Raw genomic sequence first — 20,101 nt, forward strand, 5'->3', positions numbered from 1 at the left:
ATAACTGTTGCTTCTTGACCTGCATTCGGGTTTCTCAGGGGGCAGATAAGGTGGTCCAGTATTTCCATTTCTTCCACTTCATTGACTATGCCACAGTCTTTGACTGTGTGGATTACAACAAACAGAATAATTCTTAAAAAGAAAATGTTGTTGGAATGCTACCACCTATGGTCAGCTAACCCACTCCATATTGTGCCCTACAGGAGGTCTCAGAGGACACTGAGAAACACATTGGTGAGGAGAGTGTCAACATCCTTGAAAAGCACTGCAGCGGCCATGCTTTATGCCTGGATAAAGGTGAGAAGCGCTGCCACAGAAACTGGCTTCCTGAGTTCAAAGACAGTGATGAGATTCTGCTGTGGCAGAGGCCAAGTAGCAGCGCTCACTGTCAGAGGCAAGGTAAGCATGGTTTCTGTAATAGACACAAGCCTGGAATGGTAATCATAATGGTTTAACCCACAGGGACTCTTGGTAGTGACAAATTGCTCATGGTATCCGAACTCCAAAACCTATGGGAATCTCAGTAACACCTATATGTTCATGCTTCTATTTCCTCTTTCCCTGCATGATCTTATTACTTCAATTTCCATTCTTTCTAACTCCTAAATGTATACTTTCAATTCATATTTCCCTTTTGAATAAGAGGAAATTTAAGGGGACCACTCAGGGCATTTGACATGTTTCTGCATCTGAGGAAATACAAGGAAAACCATGCCTGAAAAAGTCTATAAATACCAAGAGGCTGTGCTGGAGATGCTCAAGCCCATGGCAAAACAAGACAAGGGAGGCAATGATGGAAATGAGCTGCATGTCTTCAGATAATGGGTCAGTAATGCCTGTCTCCTCAGAACAAAAACAGATCCTTTGTACTTTCTTGTGTATTTTTTTTCCCTTGTGTATTTTCAAAGGGCTCCAAACTCAGGGAGAATAAAAAAGACACCAGCAGAGAAATTTTAGAGGGTACAGGAAGACAGGCATTGAATCCACCAAGAGTTGCAGTCAAGATCTCAACAGAAGGATCTCTGAAAACACACATGGAAAAATCCATGCAGTAAAGAGCCAAAAATTGCAATTTCTTGGTCCTAATGGAACCAAACCCTCGCTGTGGGACTGTGTTCTTTACCCTATCTCTCCTTCCCCTGAGCCTTACTCTAGAAAAAAGGTAAAAGGATAATCATGTTCTCTTCACCACTGTTGGTTTCCAGGCCTGGGTCATGTGAAATAGGGTAAGGAAAATGTTTCATAAAGTTGGAATTCATTACAATGAACTGAAATGTTTAATAACTGAAATGGAATGCCCTTGTTACTATGAAGGACTGGGAAATTAATGGAGCTTGCTCAAGATTTTATGGGGATGGGCAGAGGCCATAGTAAGTTTAACACAGAGTAGTGAGAAAAAATAACATTTGGGTTCAGCATGGTCAGTAAGCCAGTTCCACCTGTTAGAAACTGAATCATTTCAGTTGAAATAGTGTAAGCAGATTTCTTTTTTATAAAGGAGACAAAGAAAGGGGAGCTCTGTATTTAATGCTTCGTGCCAAAGAGGCACATTCAGTCCTTGTCTCAGGTCTCTTATTTGAAGATTCAGATGCCCTACCTTATGATACCAGTGCAGGCGTAGTCGCTGTTTTTCCCAACACAACAAAAGTCCAAGTACCTGAAACAAACAAACAAAAAAAAAAACAGAGGATAATAATTTGAAATGAAATCACCACAATGCTACCCAAAACACTGTTGTCAACTCAACATTCCTTTCAGTCCAGCATTACATTCACTTCTCGCTATACCTGCCCTTTTCAGCATCAAGGGTTTGTCACACTATTCCTCTGCCTAAAAAACTCTCCCCTTCCATGCCACCAACCCTTCAAACAATGCTCCATGTCACCGCCTACTTGTAACTTTCACCAGCAACCCAGAGAGAGTTTATTATCTTCTCTGCAAATTTGTAACAATCACCACACTGATATTCTTCCAGAATTCCTACCAACTTCTTTTCCCTGTGCAGGAACTTATTCCTAGTATTATGCAGAGCTAGTAAGAAGAGATCAGGAGTGAGGGGCCAGCTCTTTGATAGTCTCATTGAATTTCCTTAAATTTTGCTTCCTCTTCTCATCTAATCAAGTTTCTCCTATAAATGTGCCAACGATAAAATAATAATACTGAAATGTTAAAAAAGAAAAAAAAAAGCTCTTCTTTGAGGAACCAGTGCCATTGTTACAATTGTTAACCACTGTTGTTAATGTTGGTATTAGTCAATAAATCTTAATTAGATTTGAATCCAAGTCTATGCAATCATCAAGTCAGTGTGGAGATGGAGACTGAAAACTGGAGTCTTTAGATGCTAAGAATATTAAAGAGAGTTTGAGTGCATAAGGAACTCACCTTTTTATCAAAATAATTTTATGGATATGATTTTATTTGTACTTTACCAATGTACAATACAGGTGAGCTGGTTAGTCTATGGAGTATGGTTCTTGCCTCTGGCATGAGAGGTCCTGAGTTCAGGTCCCAGACAAGACCTTGGGCTTCCCTAGTGGCTCAAGACAGTAAAGAACCTGCCTGCAATGTGGGAGACCTGGGTTCAATCCCTGGGTTGGGAAGAGGCCCTGGAGGAGGGCGACGCAATACACTCCAGTATTCTTGCCTGGAGAATCCCAATGGACAGAGGTGCCTGGAGGGCTATAGTCCATAGGGTTGCAAAGAGTTGGACATGACTAAACAACTAACACTTCCACTTTTAGGCCCTATAAAATACCACTTCATTAAATATCATTATCACTCTCAATTGAAAGAAAAGAAACAGAATTAGAAGAGTTATGTGACTTTGTTAAGGTTACAAATAACTGAAAGATAAAGAAATAGAAACCTGGTCTTCTCTGTTGCTGCCACTATATCCAAAAAGAGGTGGGATAGAGTAGAAGCTTGTTAAAATACATGACTTACTAGACACTGCAAGTCCATCTTAGAAGTTACCTATACCATTTTATGTTTATTGTGTATGAAGTACAGTTTGATGGACACATTCTTGCCCCAAGAACATCATTCATCTGCATCTTCCTCATTAAAAACTAATCTCTGAAAAAAAAAAAAAAAAAAACTAATCTCTGTCTACATACACTCTCCATGCAAAGACTTCCAGAATGATTATCCTAACTAGAAATCTGATTTATGCTAAATGTCTTGGCCTATTTTTCAGGCCTTGCAAAATCTTTGAAAATCCTATCGCTTTATCCATATTCCACATTATTCTTCATTATACCTTATATGTTAACAGTACTGATTCTTCTGGAGAAGGAAATGGCAACCTACTCCAGTATTCTTGCCTAGAGAATCCTATGGACAAAGGAGCCTGGCAGGCTACAGTCCATGGGGTTGCAAGAGTGGGACACAACTTAGAGACTAAACCACCACCATCACTGATTCTTCCTTCTTATCTAGTCAAACTCTATGTATGTCTGTCTTACTGACTTTGTCATGATATCCCCATGTTCTGGAACTTTTTTCCTCCATCCCCATAAACACATCTAAATGTAACATCCCTTCAAGATCCCCCTCCTGTGCCACCTCTTCCAAGAAGCCTCACTTAATCTTCCTGGCTGGAAGTTAACTCTTCCTTCTCAGTACCCAGGTAGAACTTTATTTAGGACCCTCTAATGACAATTATAATGCTCTGTGTTCCTTATTTTTGTCTATTTCCTAATGCCCTACTAGATTCTACACTCATTGAATTAAGGACAACTGTAACTTTATTTCTCATACTTATCTCTGAAGTGCCCTGGATGAAAACAGAAACCAAACATCTTTGATCTCTGTAACCTAAGTACTTATCACTCATATATTTTGCTGAAAGAAAAATTAATGCAAATGTCAACTGATGTGAGGGTTGGGTTCTTTAGTATCAGGGAAGAAATCAATGGAGACAAAAAATTATGAAACGAGACAAAGAAATACATGTCCTATGTGTAAGTGGGCACTGAAAACTCTAGTTACCTAAAAGTTAGTCTCCCATAAGCTTTCCAGTTCTGAAGACTCCTCTGCTGCCTGGCCTACATTTCTCAAACTACATGACACTACTCTGTCTGGTGTGAATTTTCCACACTACACAACACTACTATGTCAGGAAACAGGCAGGGTCTCTATTACTTAAACACATTTGCTAAAATGTAATTTGCACCTGGATTAGGGGATTAGCATTTGCACAGCAGAACAGGTTTAACTCACTAGATAATCTGTAAGGCCCAGAAAGACTGATCCTCAAGAGATGGGCTATGAAATGAGTAGTTTAATGAGTAAGTGTATTGCCATGTGAAGATGCAGGTGTCTAAAATGACAACACTGAAAGAATCAGAAAATAAGCCATGAAACATAGGAAGAGAAAAAGGATGTTCTGCCACCCTTTCAAAGGATCAAAGTGAAAAGACACACCCTCTAACAGCACAAGCCTTTTTACCCCTCTATCCCTCCTGCCTAATATTTAAGTGGCTGATGAAAACCCAGACTCTGCTAAGAGTGATCTGAGGGCTCCCAGCACCAATTGGGAACCATACCACAGACAGAGCACCTCATAAGGCTACTCAGGAAGGGAGTGGGAGAAATGGGAAATATTACTCACCAGTAGCAATGTTGTGTAGGTAGCCAGGATCCCAAGGAAACTCAGCAAGACAAGGGACCAAAAGAACCAGACTCCTGTACCTAGGAATATAACCCTGCAAAAATGTGTTTCAATTTCTAAAATAAAGAAGTTAGTAGTATCTCTGTCAAGTATAGGTGATAAGACTGGACTAGATGAGGCATAATAAAACAGGGGAATAAGAAGAGGAGCAATTTGGGAACAGTTATCCTTTGCAGGTATTTAGCTGAGAAGTTTTAATTTTGCTCTACAGACAATCAGGTACATTAATAGGATTCTATACAACTTGTATGCTTTTTAAAGTGATTTAGAATAAAGACTCAAAAAAATATATACTCTTTAAAAAACAATAAAATGCAGAAATTATGGAATGTCAAAAGAGAAGAAGTCATCCATAAGTTCACTGCCTTCATATAGCTAATACATGCCAATTTGGCAGATTCCTTGTCCTTATGAATATGTTCTCTTACATAATAGCAAGCCACTATATTAACATCTATATCCTGTGTGAGCGATTTGTAGTCCTCCTTGTTCCTAAAGTAGTTTAAAAGTTAAAACTGCTAATAAACTGATTTAAGTTAAACAATGTTATAATTATTCTAAATATTATATGTCATAGAATTTAGACTCTTCATTTCAAGATAACAGAAATTATTTCCTCTCCTTATGAGACCTAGACAAATTATGTTTAAATGATACAAAATATAGATTATTGAACATATTACTACATTAAACATAAGAAAAAATTCTCTTTAGTCAGGGGTGAGAAGACATACCAAGAGAAAAAGTTAGACAAGTAGTCAACCTAGCAAGGCTGATCCCAGATCAAGACACTGGGAAGAGTATCCTGTAAAACATGATCTCACAGCCAGGAATCAGAAAATGTGTAAGTGATGTTAACAAATTAACCTAATAATGCCAACTAATACAATAACTTGCACAAAAATATAATTAAGATAACAATCAGAAAAGAACAATAAAAAATATATTCAAGATCTTCAGAGAGATAAAGGACTCATATCCACATAACAAAAACAGAATGTTTATATGCAAGCAGAATAATGATCAAAAATGAGATACAGGGGGAAAAAACACATAGGATAGACATAAAGCAGCCTAAAGACAGCCAAAGAATTAATTATACAACTTATCCAGAAGCAAAATTGACTTTATATTCCAAATGAGAAAGAAAAGTTTGGTTTTGCCTTCAATGGGACCTCTATCTTTTCTAATAATTTCTCTAGCCACATTATTTTCTCCCCTCATCAACATAATGGCCTTCTTTTCTATTTTCACTCACATGTAAATATTTAATATTAGGTCACTTCCAAATTCTCCCACCAAACAGGTGAAGGTCCCATCTACTTGCTGAGTACTGCTGGCAAAGGAAAAATTGTGGGAGACCTGCAATGTGGAAGATCTGGGTTCGATCCCTGGGTTGAGAAGATCCCCTGGAGGAGGGCATGGCAACCCACTCCAATATTCTTGCCTGGAGGATCCCATGGACAGAGGAGCCTGGCGTGTTAGAGTCCATGGGGTCACAAAGAGTTGGACTGAGTGACAAAGCACAGAGACCTACTAAAAAGAGAACCAATTAAGAATTCTACAAAGGAAAATACAGCAACAAAAATTAAGAATGCAGTGAACAAACTTAATAGCAGGTAAAACACAGTCAAAATAATTTGTTTAGCAAAAAACCAAGTCAGGAGACAAATATCAAGAAGGAAACAGAGACACACAAAAAACATGAAAAGTACAGAAGAAAGGATAGGACACTTACGGGAAGAAGAGAAAAAGCCTAACACACATGAAACTAAAGTTTCAAAAGGAGAGGCAGCAGAAAATGGGATGAAGGCTTTGCTGGGGGCTCAGTGGTAAAGATACACCTGCCAACGCAGAGGACACAGGTTCAACCCTTTATCCGGGAAGATCCCACAGGCTAAGCCCGTGAGCCACACTACTGAGCCCACATGCTGCAACTACTAAAGCCCACACATCCTAGAGTCTATGTTCCACAATAAGAGAAGCCACCCCAATGAGAAGTCCGTGCACTGGAACTAGAGAGTAGCCCCTGCTCATCACAACTAGAAAAAAGCCCACATGCAGCAACAAAGACTCAACAAAGCCAAAAATAAATAAGCAGATACTTTAAAAATAGTTTTAAAAAAATGAAAGATAAAGCCTAAGAATTTTCAAAATGATTAAAAATATTGGATTGGTCTGGGATGATTCAGAGAAGTATTCACTGTTGGGATTAGATCTTATGCTATCACAGAAAATGCTAGAGAAGGTTGTTACATCTGCTCTGATAGTTGATCACTGGATGATGTTTACGCCTCGAATTTAAGTACTAGTATATAAGGTTAACTACTAGTCACATATCTTATGTTCAATGACAGAGAAATGAGATAAGCAAAAATTCATATATATATATATCTTTACATATTATATTACAAACATACATTTTATTCATATATATATATATATATCATTTAAATACACATATATGTGTGTATATATACACACATATATCTGTATGTTGTTGTTCAGTCTCTAAGTCATGTCCAACTCTTTGTGACCCCACGGACTGCAACACGCCAGGCCTCTCTACCCTTCACTATCTCCTGGAGTTTGCCCAAGTTCATGTCCATTGAGTTGGTGATGTCATCCAACCATCTTATCCTCTTGTTGCCCTCTTCTTCTGCCTTCAATCTTTCCCTGCATCAGGGTCTGGGAAATATATATATATATATTATACATAATATATATCTTTGTCCTCTGGTGTCACTAGTGATGATGTTGTGTTAGACTATAAGAGGAACATTTTCAGTTAAGGTTACTATTCAGCTGCCTTTAAAGTAGGGAGATTATTCTAGATTATCAGATTGAATCCAGTGTAGTCACATGAGCTCTTAAAATAAGAAGGCAGAAAAGGAAGTCAGAGACATGAGAAAGCAGAAATCAGAGAAATTTGAAGCTAAGGAGTTGAAATACCACTGTTAGATTTGAAGATAGAAAAGGTCACAAGCTAGAAGCTGAGAACAACTCCCATCTGACAATCACTAATGAATGAGCACTTCATTTCACCAACCAGAAGAAACTGGATTCTGCCAACAACTTAAATAAACCTGGAAGTGAGTCTCACTCAGAGCCCCAGTTAAAAGCACAGGCCAGCTAAGCACCTTGAGTACCCAGGTCATACTTCACTTCTGACCAACAAAACTGTGAGATAAGAAATGGTATTCTTTGGTGTCACTCAATTTGTGGTAATTTGCCATGGCAGCCATGGAACTACCTATGAAACCTACTGTGGCTTTAGGATCAGGGGGAGCTCACTCTTATATTTACACCTTCTATTTGATGATGGAGTATTGCTGTGGGGATTCTGAATGATTTTGAGTATGTTTATTGGAGTATGCATTCCAGAACTAGAAAAATAACCACAGGGTGGTCTAGGGCCCCACTATGCCCAGTGAAGATATGAGTCTGAACCAGAATTCTATCGACTACCTAATACTCAAAAGTTCCTACTCTTACTAAGGAATCATAGCAGCGTTTTATATCTCCAGTTATACATTTCAGAAAGTTCACAGTCAGTGTCCAGGAATCCCATAAAAGTATTTCTTCTTCCCCAATGACAAGAAATCTGGTAAATTATTAAAAGTTCTTCTAGGATAAAACTAGGAGTAAGATTGATAGCATACAGTACTGGCTGCGCAACAATGTCTTTCACCTTCTGTCAATGCCTTTGCTCCATTCAAGGGCCAATTTACTCAGTAAATGAGTGAGATAAAGAACAGGAAAACAATGACAAAATCAACAAAACTAAAATTTAGTTTTTCAAAAAGATAAGCAAAATGAAAAACCTTAACAAGACTAACCAAAAGAAATGCCCAAAACAACAACAGCAACAAAACAGCCCTAAACAGACCCAAGAATCAAGATTGCTGGGGAAAATATCAACAACCTCAGATATGCAGATGACACCACTTTAATGGCAAAAAGCAAAGAGGAACTAAAGAGTCTCTTGATGAAGGCAAAAGAGGAGAGTGAAAAAGCTGGTTTAAAACTCAACATTCAAAAAATGAAGATCATGGCATCTGGTCTTATCACTTCTTGGCAAATAGATGGGGAAAATGTGGAAATTCGTGTCAGATTTCATTTCCCGGGTTCCAAAATCAATGTGGATGGTGACTGCAGCCATGAAATTAAAAGATGCTAGCTTCTTAGAAGAATTGCTATGACAAACCTAGATAGTATATTAAAAAGCAGAGATACCACTTCGCCAACAAAGGTCCATATAGTTAAAGCTAGGGTTTTTCCAGTAGTCATGTATAGATATGAGAGTTGGACAATAAAGAAGGCTGAGCACTGAAGAACTGATTCTTTTGAACTGTGGTGTTGGAGAAGAATCTTGAGAGTCCCCTGGACAACAAGGAGTTCAAACCTGAATATTCATTGGAAGGATTTATACTGAAGCTCCCAATACATTGGTGACCTGATGCAAAGAGCCAACTCACTGGAAAAGACTCTGATGCTGGGAAAGGTTGAGAGTAGGAGGAGAATTGGGTGACAGGGGATGAGATGGTTGGATGGTATCACTGACTCAATGGACATGAGTTTGAGCAAACTCTGAGATATAGTGAAGGACAGGGAATCCTGGCATGCTGCAGTCCATGGGGTCACAAAGAATCAGACATAACTTAGCGACTGAACAAAAACAATAAATTACATTTCTAAAAAGCCTCATACTTAAACAGACCCCTTTCCCCATCAAACACCAAACAATCAAGGCTAGAGAAGCTGGAAAAACTGAGAGTTGTCTTCGAGTAAGAGTTTGGCCAGAAGGGTACTCAGATCACACATCATACCTGTCTTTAGAGTTTCAGGAAGCCCTGTAAGGACAGAGAAAGAGTAAGAGGCTGGAGGTGAGACAGATATCAGGGTTCATGGACAGAGATCATGAAGACCAACTAGTGTAGACCTCAGTAACCCAGATCAAGAAGTTGAGGAACAAGGTATCAGGGAGTCATCCGAATAGAAGGACTGGGGACACCGGAAGCACACAGAAAGCTTCCCCCTGAGCCAGATTTGGTCTAAGAGTGACAGTGAGAACAGGTGGAAGGGAAGTATAGTAGCTGAGGGTGCTGAGCATGCTTACGCTTCCCCAGAGTCAGGCCTCCCATCCACCAGATGCAGAAAATCCAACTTTGTCCACCCTCCCTCTTATATAAGCAGATTTTTTCAGCCTGAAGTAAGATCCATGTGGTAATTATACCAAAGAGCCCTTACACAAATGAAAATACAAAAAGTGAAACTCACCAGTCAAAGCCATTGTATTCATTTGAAGATTCTATCCATGTGAAAAGTAAAAACACAGACAAGCAAAATGACGTAATCAGCCATGGGTAAAATAATCGCTCTCTCTGGGAAGAGACAGGAGGAAATCTCATTTAACTCCATTTATTTATGGTACTTCTGCAACATCTGTTTATACTCCCCAAAGGTCTACATAGTTACAGTGCAGCATTACCCTCCCCTGACTGGAGAGACCACTGTATTCTTTTAACCCTATGGAATTTTGCAAAACTTTATTTATAACATTATCCTGAACTAGAGTTGTGTGTTTATATGTTTATATCTGATGTCACAGTTTCTGCTTTGATGAAAAGGAACTTTCATTACACTTCTATGTATTTCCAATTATGGTCTCTCAACAATCATCTGTTGAATTCATCTACCTCTCCATGTACCAAATGTATGTTCATTCACTGAGTAACTCATTCATTAATTATTCATCAGTTCCCTAATGAATAGTCCCTTATCTACCCACATTTGGGGGAGAAGAGCATTAGATTAGGGAATAAATCTTTTTTTTTTCTCCAGTAGCTATTTTGTACCAGTAGCTATAATGCTAGGGACTTTACAAATTACTTACATTTACTTTAATTCTCATATACGAGTTATACAAGTTAGGTATTGTTAATCTCATTTGGTAGAAGAAAGAATTAAAACTCAGAGAGGTTAGGTTAAATGGCTCAAGATAACACAACTAAGCAGGGAAACAGCCTGGATCTGTGAGCTCAAAACCAAGATGGAAATGATCTTTCTGGAAACGTGTACAAACTGAACCTTGAAGACAACCCTTGCACTGAAAATTGTAACACAAACTAGCCGAACAATACACTATCAAACTCTTCCCAGGACTATGACTGTATCACAAAAATGAGAAATTTTGCCTCGCTGGGACACTGCATCCAAGCTATTAAAAATGTATAGAATAATCCCTGCCCTGTACAAATTATATGGTTATTGTGAGCACTAAGAATAAGGAAACAAAATGGTAAACAGAGTACTCCAAAATGGTGAGAGATATGATAGGTAACAAGGCACTAAACCACCACTTCTAGAGTAGGAATATGAAGAGAACAGGTTTTGACTCGGATTTATACTCACTCTCTACACAAATCATGTGTGGACTTTTAAAAATATGTATCACATAGTCACTCCCCTGCTTACAACCCTCCCAGAGCAGCCCACTGTATAAGAATATCATCCCAACTGCCTGCCCTGACCCAAAGGTCCTACATGATCAAGTCTTGCCCATCCCTGACCTCATTCCATTCTACATACTAACTCCATTATTGAACTCCAGACATACTGGTCTTTATGCTTCTAGAACATGATCAGATCTGTTCCTTTGTTGTTTAGTTGCTTAGTCACATCCTACTCTTTGTGACTCCTTGGACTGCAGTACACCAGGCTTCCCTGTCCTTCACCATCTCCTGGAGTTTGCTCAAACTCAGGTCCATCAAGTTGATGATGCCATCCAACCATCTCATCCTCTATTGTTCCCTTCTCCTGCCCTCAATCTTTCCCACCACCAGGGTCTTTTGCATTGACTTGGGTCTTTGCATCAGGTGACCAAGTATTGGAGCATCAGCATCAGTCCTTCTAATGAATATTCAGAGTTGATTTCCTTTAGGATTGACTGGTTTGATCTCCTTTCAGTCCAAGGGACTCTCAAGAGTCTTCTCCAACACCACAGTCCAAAAGCATCAATTCTTCGGTGCCCAGACATCTTTATGGTCCAACTCTCACATCCACACATGACTACTGGAAAAACGGTTTTAACTATACAGACCATTGTTGGCACAGAGATGTCTCTGCTTTTTTAACACACTATGTAGGTTTGCCATAGATTTTTTTCCAAGGAGCTGGTGCCTTTTAATTTCAAGGTTGCAGTCACTGTCTGCAGCAATTTTGGAGCCCAAGAAAAAAAGTCTGTCACTGTTTCCATTTTTCCCCCATCTATTTGCCATGAAGTGATGGGACCACATGCCATAATCTTCGTTTTTTGAATGTTGAGTTTTAAGCCAGCTTTTTTACTCTCCTCTTTCACTCTTATCAGGAGGCTCTTTAATTCCTAAGAGTTTCACACTTCCTGGTTCCCCTGCCTGGAGTATTTCTGTCCCCATGTGTATACAAGGCTGATTTGATTTTTTAATTTAAGAGATTGTTCACATGACATTGCTTCAAAGCAGTCTTCTCTAACCATGCTCCCATTTTCCGATGTATTATCTTCAAAGTTCTTATCACTATATGAAACCATCTTTCTTCATTACTGTTTATTATCTAACTCATCCCACTACAATACAAGCCACAGGAAGGCCAGAAGCCTTAGTGGTCTTACTCACTGTGGAGCACATTCAATGAACTTGTTCTTGTTGCATAAACAAATTTCCTTGCTTTGATTCTCACTGCTGCCACACTTGCTCAAAAATGTTCAAAGGCTCCCCACTGTTTACAGAACAAAGTTCAAACATTTTAACTTGACAAAGATGCCTCAAAATTTGATTAAAACATTCCTTTCTGACCTGATCACTTAACCATTTATCACCTTATCTGCTCATAAATTCAACACCAGAAATTCACTTTTCCCTAAACACCACTATACTTCTCTATCTCTGGACTTCTGACCACCTGAATTCCTCCACCCAGAATCCCCTACACCATGATTCCTCTAAGTGGAAGATGACTTCACAAGTCAGTGACTCCAAGAACAGCAAAATGATAGCTAACATTTATTAAGTGCTAATTGTGTGCTGAGCCCAATTTTAAGTTTCCACATAACGCTTCTCTTCTCACAACAAACCCAACTGGTGGTTACTGTTGCTACCATCTCTATTACTCTAATGAGGAACCAGTCACTGGAATGTTAGGCAACCGGCCCAAGGTCCCACAGTAGTTAAGCTCTAGTTTGAAGATAGTCAGTGATGAAGCCATAAATTTAATCCAGGCAGTCTTTCCCTAGAACACAAGGAATTTTCTCTTTTGCCACATGCTAGACTCCTTCCCCTGAGCAGAAATAGGGCTTTGAGAATTATCTAAGGACTTTGAGAATTATGTAGTTTAATTCCCTATCTGTAGAGGGGCTCAGAGATAGCACAAAACCAGCCCAAGGGCAGAGATGGAACAAGGACTAAAACATTGTCTCAGGCCCTGGTTCAGGGATTTTTCCCATTACACCACACTGCCCCTTCCAATGGCATCTTTCCCAGGAAGCCTCCCTTCTTTCACTCTATGTCCTTCTGTATAGCTCTCTTATGACTTACTACATCATCCTTAAGTAATAAATATCTGTTGAATCAATTTGCTCTTCTCTACTTTTGCCATTACTATGCTAATCCAGGACATCATCAGCTTTACCTTGAATATTGCTGTTGCTTTCTCTTTGAAGGCAAAGACATCTCCCTGCATTACCCTTGTACTTTTTATTGTATCTTCCATATGAAACCATTCCAAAGCACAGCGTGGGCAACATTAGAAGCTTAAAATCTTTAGAGATTCTCTTTTCCCCCGATCTTAATTTAGGGACTATTTCCTACATGACAGAAGTCAAATTCTTAAAACCACACAACATCTGTCCCATTCTCTCTCTACACTCACTTCCCATCACTTCTCCATTCATATCCTCCACTCCACCTAAAAATACTAAGCCCTTTGACTCCTCCAATATCATTTCTTCTGCCATCCTCCATTCTTTCCCTATCTATCTATCTTTCCCTATCCATTCTTTCTGATAACTTTACACCTTCTAAATAAAGTTATTTTTGACCCATTAAACATGATGCATGACTGTATATGTAGACAGACACACACAGAGACATGCACACTATATAGCACTTCTCTCAAGGAGAGAATACACACTTTCCCATATCTAAGAAAGTGTGGTCCGTCTCCCTCCCAACTCATATACCAAAGAGCAGCAGCAGAGTGGACGTCTAGCTTTTTTCTTCTGTTGGGCTTCCCATTTGCAACTGTAGCAGCCATTAAGGAAAGTCATATAGCATTCATAGTTGAAGTAGTATTTAATCCAAGAATTAAAGTTTTTCCATCTTCCTGTCTCTTCATTTCCAGTCTCAGTCCTGTTAACATCATCCATGGTTCACCCTTTTGCTGAAATGGTAAATAAAGTAGTCAGAATCCAATAGCTTCTTCATGTTTCCTATCCCCACTATTCTACAGAAAAGTCCACCAATAATGGACAGATCTTTCAAAAGATCATAATCTAGAAAGATGAACTGGATTTGATGTAGAAGAGTAGAGCTTCATCCTATCTTTCCTACTAACTAGGTGAGTGTTTATTGCAGATATTGCACCATTCTAAGTTTAGCATTCTCACTGCTAAAATGGTACCATGTTCTATACCCTAGTTAACTAATAGATGCTGAAAAAATTCAAACTAGATAATATATATGGAATGTGTTATTAAAACAGTAATATGCTCTTGCTGCCAAGTCACTTCAGTCGTGTCCGACTCTGTGCGACCCCATACATGGCAGCCCACCAGGCTCCCCCGTCCCTGGGATTCTCCAGGCAAGGACACTGGAGTGGGTTGCCATTTCCTTCTCCAATGCATGAAAGTGAAAAGTGAAAGTGAAGTCGCTCAGTTGTGTCTGACTCTTAGCGACCCCATGGACTGCAGCCCACCAGGCTCCTCCGCCCATGGGATTTTCCAGGCAAGAGTACTGAAGTGGGGTGCCACTGCCTTCTCCAATATGCTCTTGAAAGGAGTACATTAAGGCTGCATACTGTCACCCTGTTTATTTAGTTTATATGCAGAGTACATCATGAGAAATGCCAGGCTGGATGAAACACAAGCTGGAATCAAGATTGCCAGAAGAAATATCAACAACCTCAGATATGCAGATGATACCATTCTAATGGCAGAAAGTTAAGAGGAACTAAAGAGCCTCTTGATGAGGGTGAAAGAGGAGAGTGAAAATGCTGGCTTGAAACTCAACAGTCAGAAAACTAAAATCATGGCACCCAGTCCCATCACTTCATGGCAAATAGAAGGGGGAAAAGTGGAAATGGTGACAGATTTTATTTTCTTGGTTGGATGGCATCACTGACTCAATGGACATGAGTTGAGCCAACTCCAGGAGATAGTGAAGGACAGAGAAGACTCGCTCGCTGCAGTCCATGGGGTCACAAAGAGTTGGACACAACATAGCAACTGAAAAACAACAATAATGACCTTGATATAACCTGAGATCTTAGAGACATGGTTGAAGTATATGAAAAAATACCATCCTTGACTAATGAGGTACTCAGACACACAAGTGTCTGCCCCTTGTTTTTCCTCCCACATGTGGCTTTTCTAGAGTTAGCTTCAATTAAGAATTATGGAATATTCAGAACAGCAATGGCTGAAATAAGTTTATTTTTGCTTTTGCCAACAAAAAAATTTCAAAGGTTTAAGGAAACAATTATGTGGTATGTTGCTTTATAATGTCATTAGAACCCAGATATCTTTCAGTTTGCTCTTCCACTACAACACATGGCTCCTCAGGGTACAAAATGGCTGCTCAAAGTGTATCTATCATTCCAAATTCCAACTAACAACAAGAAGAAAAGAACAAAGAAGGGTGCTTCCCCTTATTTTAAGGATGTTTCAAGAAGCTGGAGATGACATTTCACTAACAAGGGCTTTCTTACAGGCAAAACAACAATAACTAGATATTAAGGACATCTTGACATCAATACTGCATTTTCTCATCCTTCTGTGCTCAGATAAGGCTCTCAGACATATGAACTTTCAAAGAATGTATGGATTTGGGGGAAATTTTTAACGAAATGTGGCTTCCCTGGTGGCTCATATGGTAAAGTGTCTGCCTGCAATGTGGGAGATCCGGGTTTGATCCCTGGGTTGGGAAGACTGCCTGGAGAAGGAAAAGGCAACCCACTCCAATACTCTTGCCTGAATAATTCCATGGACAGAGGAGCCTGGTTAGGCTACAGTCCATGTGGTTGCAAAGAGTTGGACATGACTGAGCAACTTCATTTTCACTTTCTTTTAATGAAACAAAAATAGTCTTAGAGATCTTATACCAGGCAATTATCTCTGCCCATGGAAACTTTCTGTTGTGCTCCATTTTGTTTTTTTAGAAAGGCACTCCAGTGTTGTAGCAAAAAGCAAATAGTCTGAATGTCCACTTCAGGTTAAAATGAAGTAAGAGGGCCTAGGGTAATAACTTTCACATTAAGTGTTTTAAAAACCAGAGCAGCAAAACCTTGTAATACACCTATAGCACCACGTAGCATACTCAGATGGGTATTACCTGGGTGGTGGGAAAAAAATTAAGCCTACATTAAAGGCTTCTATGGTCTAACCAGACAAACTTAAAGGTAAGTTTCAAAATAATGAAAATATTATTTCCAGGTTACATAAGTTATGGAACAGATCAAGAATACTTTTTAATATTAAAAGCAGCCAACAAAGCAAAATTCACAATGCCTAGCACCCAATGAAAATTATCAGGATTTTTCCTGATAGAGGCCTCCACGCTGGCTCAGTGTAAAGAATCCACCTGCTATTGCAGGAGATATGGGTTTGATCCCTGAACCAGGAAGATGCCACATGCCACTGGCAACTAAGCCTGTGTGCCACTATTGAACCAGTGCTCTAGAGCCCAGGAGCCACAAGCGCTGAAGCCCACACAATCTACAGTCCATTCTTTTGCAGCGAGAGAGGCCACCACACACACACAAAAAAAAAAAAAAAAAAGAAAAGGAGAGAGAGAGAGAAACCACCACAATGAGAAACCTGCACACTGCAACTAGAGAGTAGCTTGCTAGAAAAAAGCCCAGGCAGCAACAAAGATCCAGTAGAGCCAAAAATAAATAATTTTTAAAAAAAAAAAAGCAAAAATTCACAATCCCTAAATAAGAAAAAAATAATCAACAACAACAACTCAGAAACGTCTCAAATGACAGACTTAGTAGGCAAGGACATTAAAATGTCATTACAATTGTATCCCATGTTCAAGACAGCAGAAGAAGGTGTACATTTGAAGGAAATACATGATTTTTTTTTTGCAAACATCAACAAGTGTTATTTATTTCACTGATATTTATAATACTTATTCTTTGCAAAATAGTTCTTTAAAAAGATGTAGACTGAACTTCTAGAAATGAAAGATATAACATGTGAGACAAAAGATACACTGCTAAGATTAAGAGGAGACTGTAGAAAAAAAGATTAGAAACTTGAGAATTTGAAAAAAAGAAGAGAAACTGTGACTTGCAGAACAACTTTAAGCATTCTAATATAAATGTGACTGGAGTTGCTGAAAGAGAGGAGGGGACAAAGTAAGGGACAAAAAATATTTGAACAAATTACTATCTTCCAAAGTTGAAAAAATTATAAACCCACAGACCAAGAAGCACCAAAACCCCATAGAAAAGGCACATACAAAAAATAAAACACATCCTAATCAAGATGCTTAAAAACACTGATAAAAAGAAAATCTCAAAGAATGACTCTTGTACATTCTTTCAAAAAAAATGAGTTCTCTTTTAAAAAAAAAAAATATGAAGCCAGAAAACAGTAGAGTAACATCTTTAAAGAACTGAAGAAATTATTTTATAAAATGTTAAAACAGAATTTAGCACTCTAAAAAAGATAGTGAAATAAAGATCTTTTCATCTATTCAAAAGTAGAAAGACAGAACTTCTATTAAAAGAAACAGAAAGTCTTAAAGACTTTCAACTAAAATCTTTAAGAAAGACTTCCAGTAGTTAAAGAAAGTCTTTCAGTAAGAATGAAAAAGAAACCAGATGGAAATGCACATTTAAAGAAAGGAATGGGGTGCCCTGGAAGTATTAAATATATAGGTAGTATACAAAAATGATTTTCTTATTTATAAAATCTACTTAGAAGATAACAATGTTTGAAGGAACAAGCATAAACAATGAATCCTGCAGCTTAAAACAACTGTAGAAGTAAAATGTATGACAGTAATACTTCAAAGGCCAGAAGTAAGGAGATGAAAGCGTACTGTTTGTTGTACAGTTCTCTACTACATGTGAAGTGGTATAATACTACTTGAAGGTAGACTTGGATAAGTTAAAGACATACACTATAAACTTCCAAAAGATCTGGCCACCTGATGCGAAGAACTGACTCATTGGAAAAGACCCTTATGCTGGGAAAGACTGAAGGCAAGAGGAGAAGGGATGACAGAAGATGAGATGGTTGGATGGCATACCAACTCAATGGACATGAGTTTGAGCAAGCTTCGGGAGTTGGTGGTGGACAGGGAAGCCTGGCGTGCTACAGTCCACGGGGTTGCAAAGAGTCAGACATGACTGAATTACTGAACTGAACTGACATAATATAATAATCCAACAAAGGAGATAAAATTAAGTCATAAATGAAGCAAATACCAAATTTAAACCTAAAAATAAGAAATGTCAGATTTAAACCTAAATGTTATCAGTAATGCCATTTAATGTAATGAGTTAAAAGCTCCAAATAACAACTGTCTAACCGGATTAAAAGAACAATAATCATATACACTTTAGAAGAGCTTGGTTTGTTGAGATAGGTTAAAAAAAAAAACATAAAACTTGTGTATGTATTAGTGCTTCATCACCAGGATAATGTCATGTACCAATCAAAGACAAAAACCCCACTCATATACAATCCTAAGAATTTACTGCTAATACATTTGAGTTGACTGACTATTCATGTCAGGGAGTGTTTGACGGGAGGATGCCTACATGCTGCCTCTCATGAGTCCTTTGTCCTTCTTCAAGCGGAACAGCACGCTGCTCCCAGGGACTGAGGTCATTGTGTGAGGCAGGCTTGGGTCTCCTTTAGTAAACATTCTCTTTTTGACAAAATTGCTTAGTCTTGCTCCCCCTTCATGAGATATGGATTGTCTCCTGAACTTGTGGCTAGGATTACCCCTTGTTCCCTTGGTAACGGTTACTGTATGTTTGGTTTTCTGATCTCTATCATTCCCGAAAGAAGTTTCTTGTACCACAGCCTATATATACTCATAGAAAAATCATTAAAGCACCTTTGCTCCATCAGAGCTTAGGTCCCCGGGTCTTTTTTTGTCTCTCTCTCTCTTTTACTTTCTTATTGTCGACTCCGTACCACCAGGATCCAGTCCATTAGAGGACCCCAACAAATGGCGCCAAGGAACAGGGACACTGGTATATGTGGCATATCGGGCGGAGTGACTCAGGGACCTATTGAGGTGGGTAAGTACTAAGGCATGGGTCAAACGGCTGGAAAGCCTCATCATTTTTCTACTTTACTTCACCATTTGTTTAAAGTTCAGGGACTTCTGGTTTCACGCCAATGAATAGAGGCTTGCCTTCAAACAGTAGTTGAACATAATCCTTAGTTTCCTGATAAATGCAGTTTTGATTTAGAAATTTGGCTCCAGGTCAAAGAAAATGTTAAATGAGCAGCCAAACAAGGAAAAAATATTCCAATTGATCTCTAGCCCCTATGGGCTCTCATTAAAGCTGTAATTCTGCCATTTCAAGGTACATTCTAGCCCTTCCAATATTCAGCAACAGACAGAACACTTATTACATAAATATAAATTAAATGATAAAACTTTACAAAAGGCCCAATTAAAACAATACAAAATATCTCAAAATTTTCTTACTAGCCCTGCCCCGGCTGCTCCAAATGCTCCTCCTCTGCCAACAGTCGAAACTCCAAAAGTCTCTCCTTTGTTGGAACCTGATGAAAGTTATGCTAATTTTTTAGCTAGATTAGAAGCTGCTATTTCCTGTATTGTAATCGGAGAAGAAACCAAAAAACAGCTAGAGAAATTACTTGCTTATGAGAATGCAAATCAGAAATGTCAAAGAGCTATAGCTGCAATTTGTGAGACTAGGACTATTATTGATTATTTGAAGGCTTGTCACAATCTAGGATCAAAAACTCACAAGATGCAAATACTAGCTGAAACAATGGCTACTACCTTTTAAAAAGGGAAATGAAGGATGCTTTACATGTGGAGATAAAAACCATTTAAAAAGGGATTGCCCTAAGAAGGCTAATAAAAAACCTCCAAAAATTCGCCCTTGCTGCCAGAGGAATGTATTGGGCCAAAGACAGTAAATTTAAATTTGATATTGAAGGAAAACCTATTCCAG

General features: G+C 38.7%; 1 protein-coding gene across 1 annotated transcript in view; it reads right to left on the reverse strand.

Annotated features, from left to right (window-relative positions):
- Positions 1 to 20,101, reverse strand: part of LOC122676029 (glycerophosphodiester phosphodiesterase domain-containing protein 4-like) — a 103,933-nt gene that overhangs the window by 71,961 nt on the left and 11,871 nt on the right. Inside the window, exons 2-5 of the mRNA XM_043875312.1 lie at positions 13,890 to 14,089; positions 9,953 to 10,056; positions 4,613 to 4,706; positions 1,598 to 1,657 (exon numbers count right to left, since the gene is read on the reverse strand). Of these exons, the coding sequence (XP_043731247.1) occupies positions 1,598 to 1,657; positions 4,613 to 4,706; positions 9,953 to 10,056; positions 13,890 to 14,075 (444 nt within the window). The 5' untranslated portion in view covers positions 14,076 to 14,089. The remainder of the gene's footprint in view (positions 1 to 1,597; positions 1,658 to 4,612; positions 4,707 to 9,952; positions 10,057 to 13,889; positions 14,090 to 20,101) is intronic.

Source organism: Cervus elaphus, chromosome 2 (assembly GCF_910594005.1).
Source record: "Cervus elaphus chromosome 2, mCerEla1.1, whole genome shotgun sequence".
NCBI classification, from domain to species: Eukaryota; Metazoa; Chordata; class Mammalia; order Artiodactyla; family Cervidae; genus Cervus; species Cervus elaphus.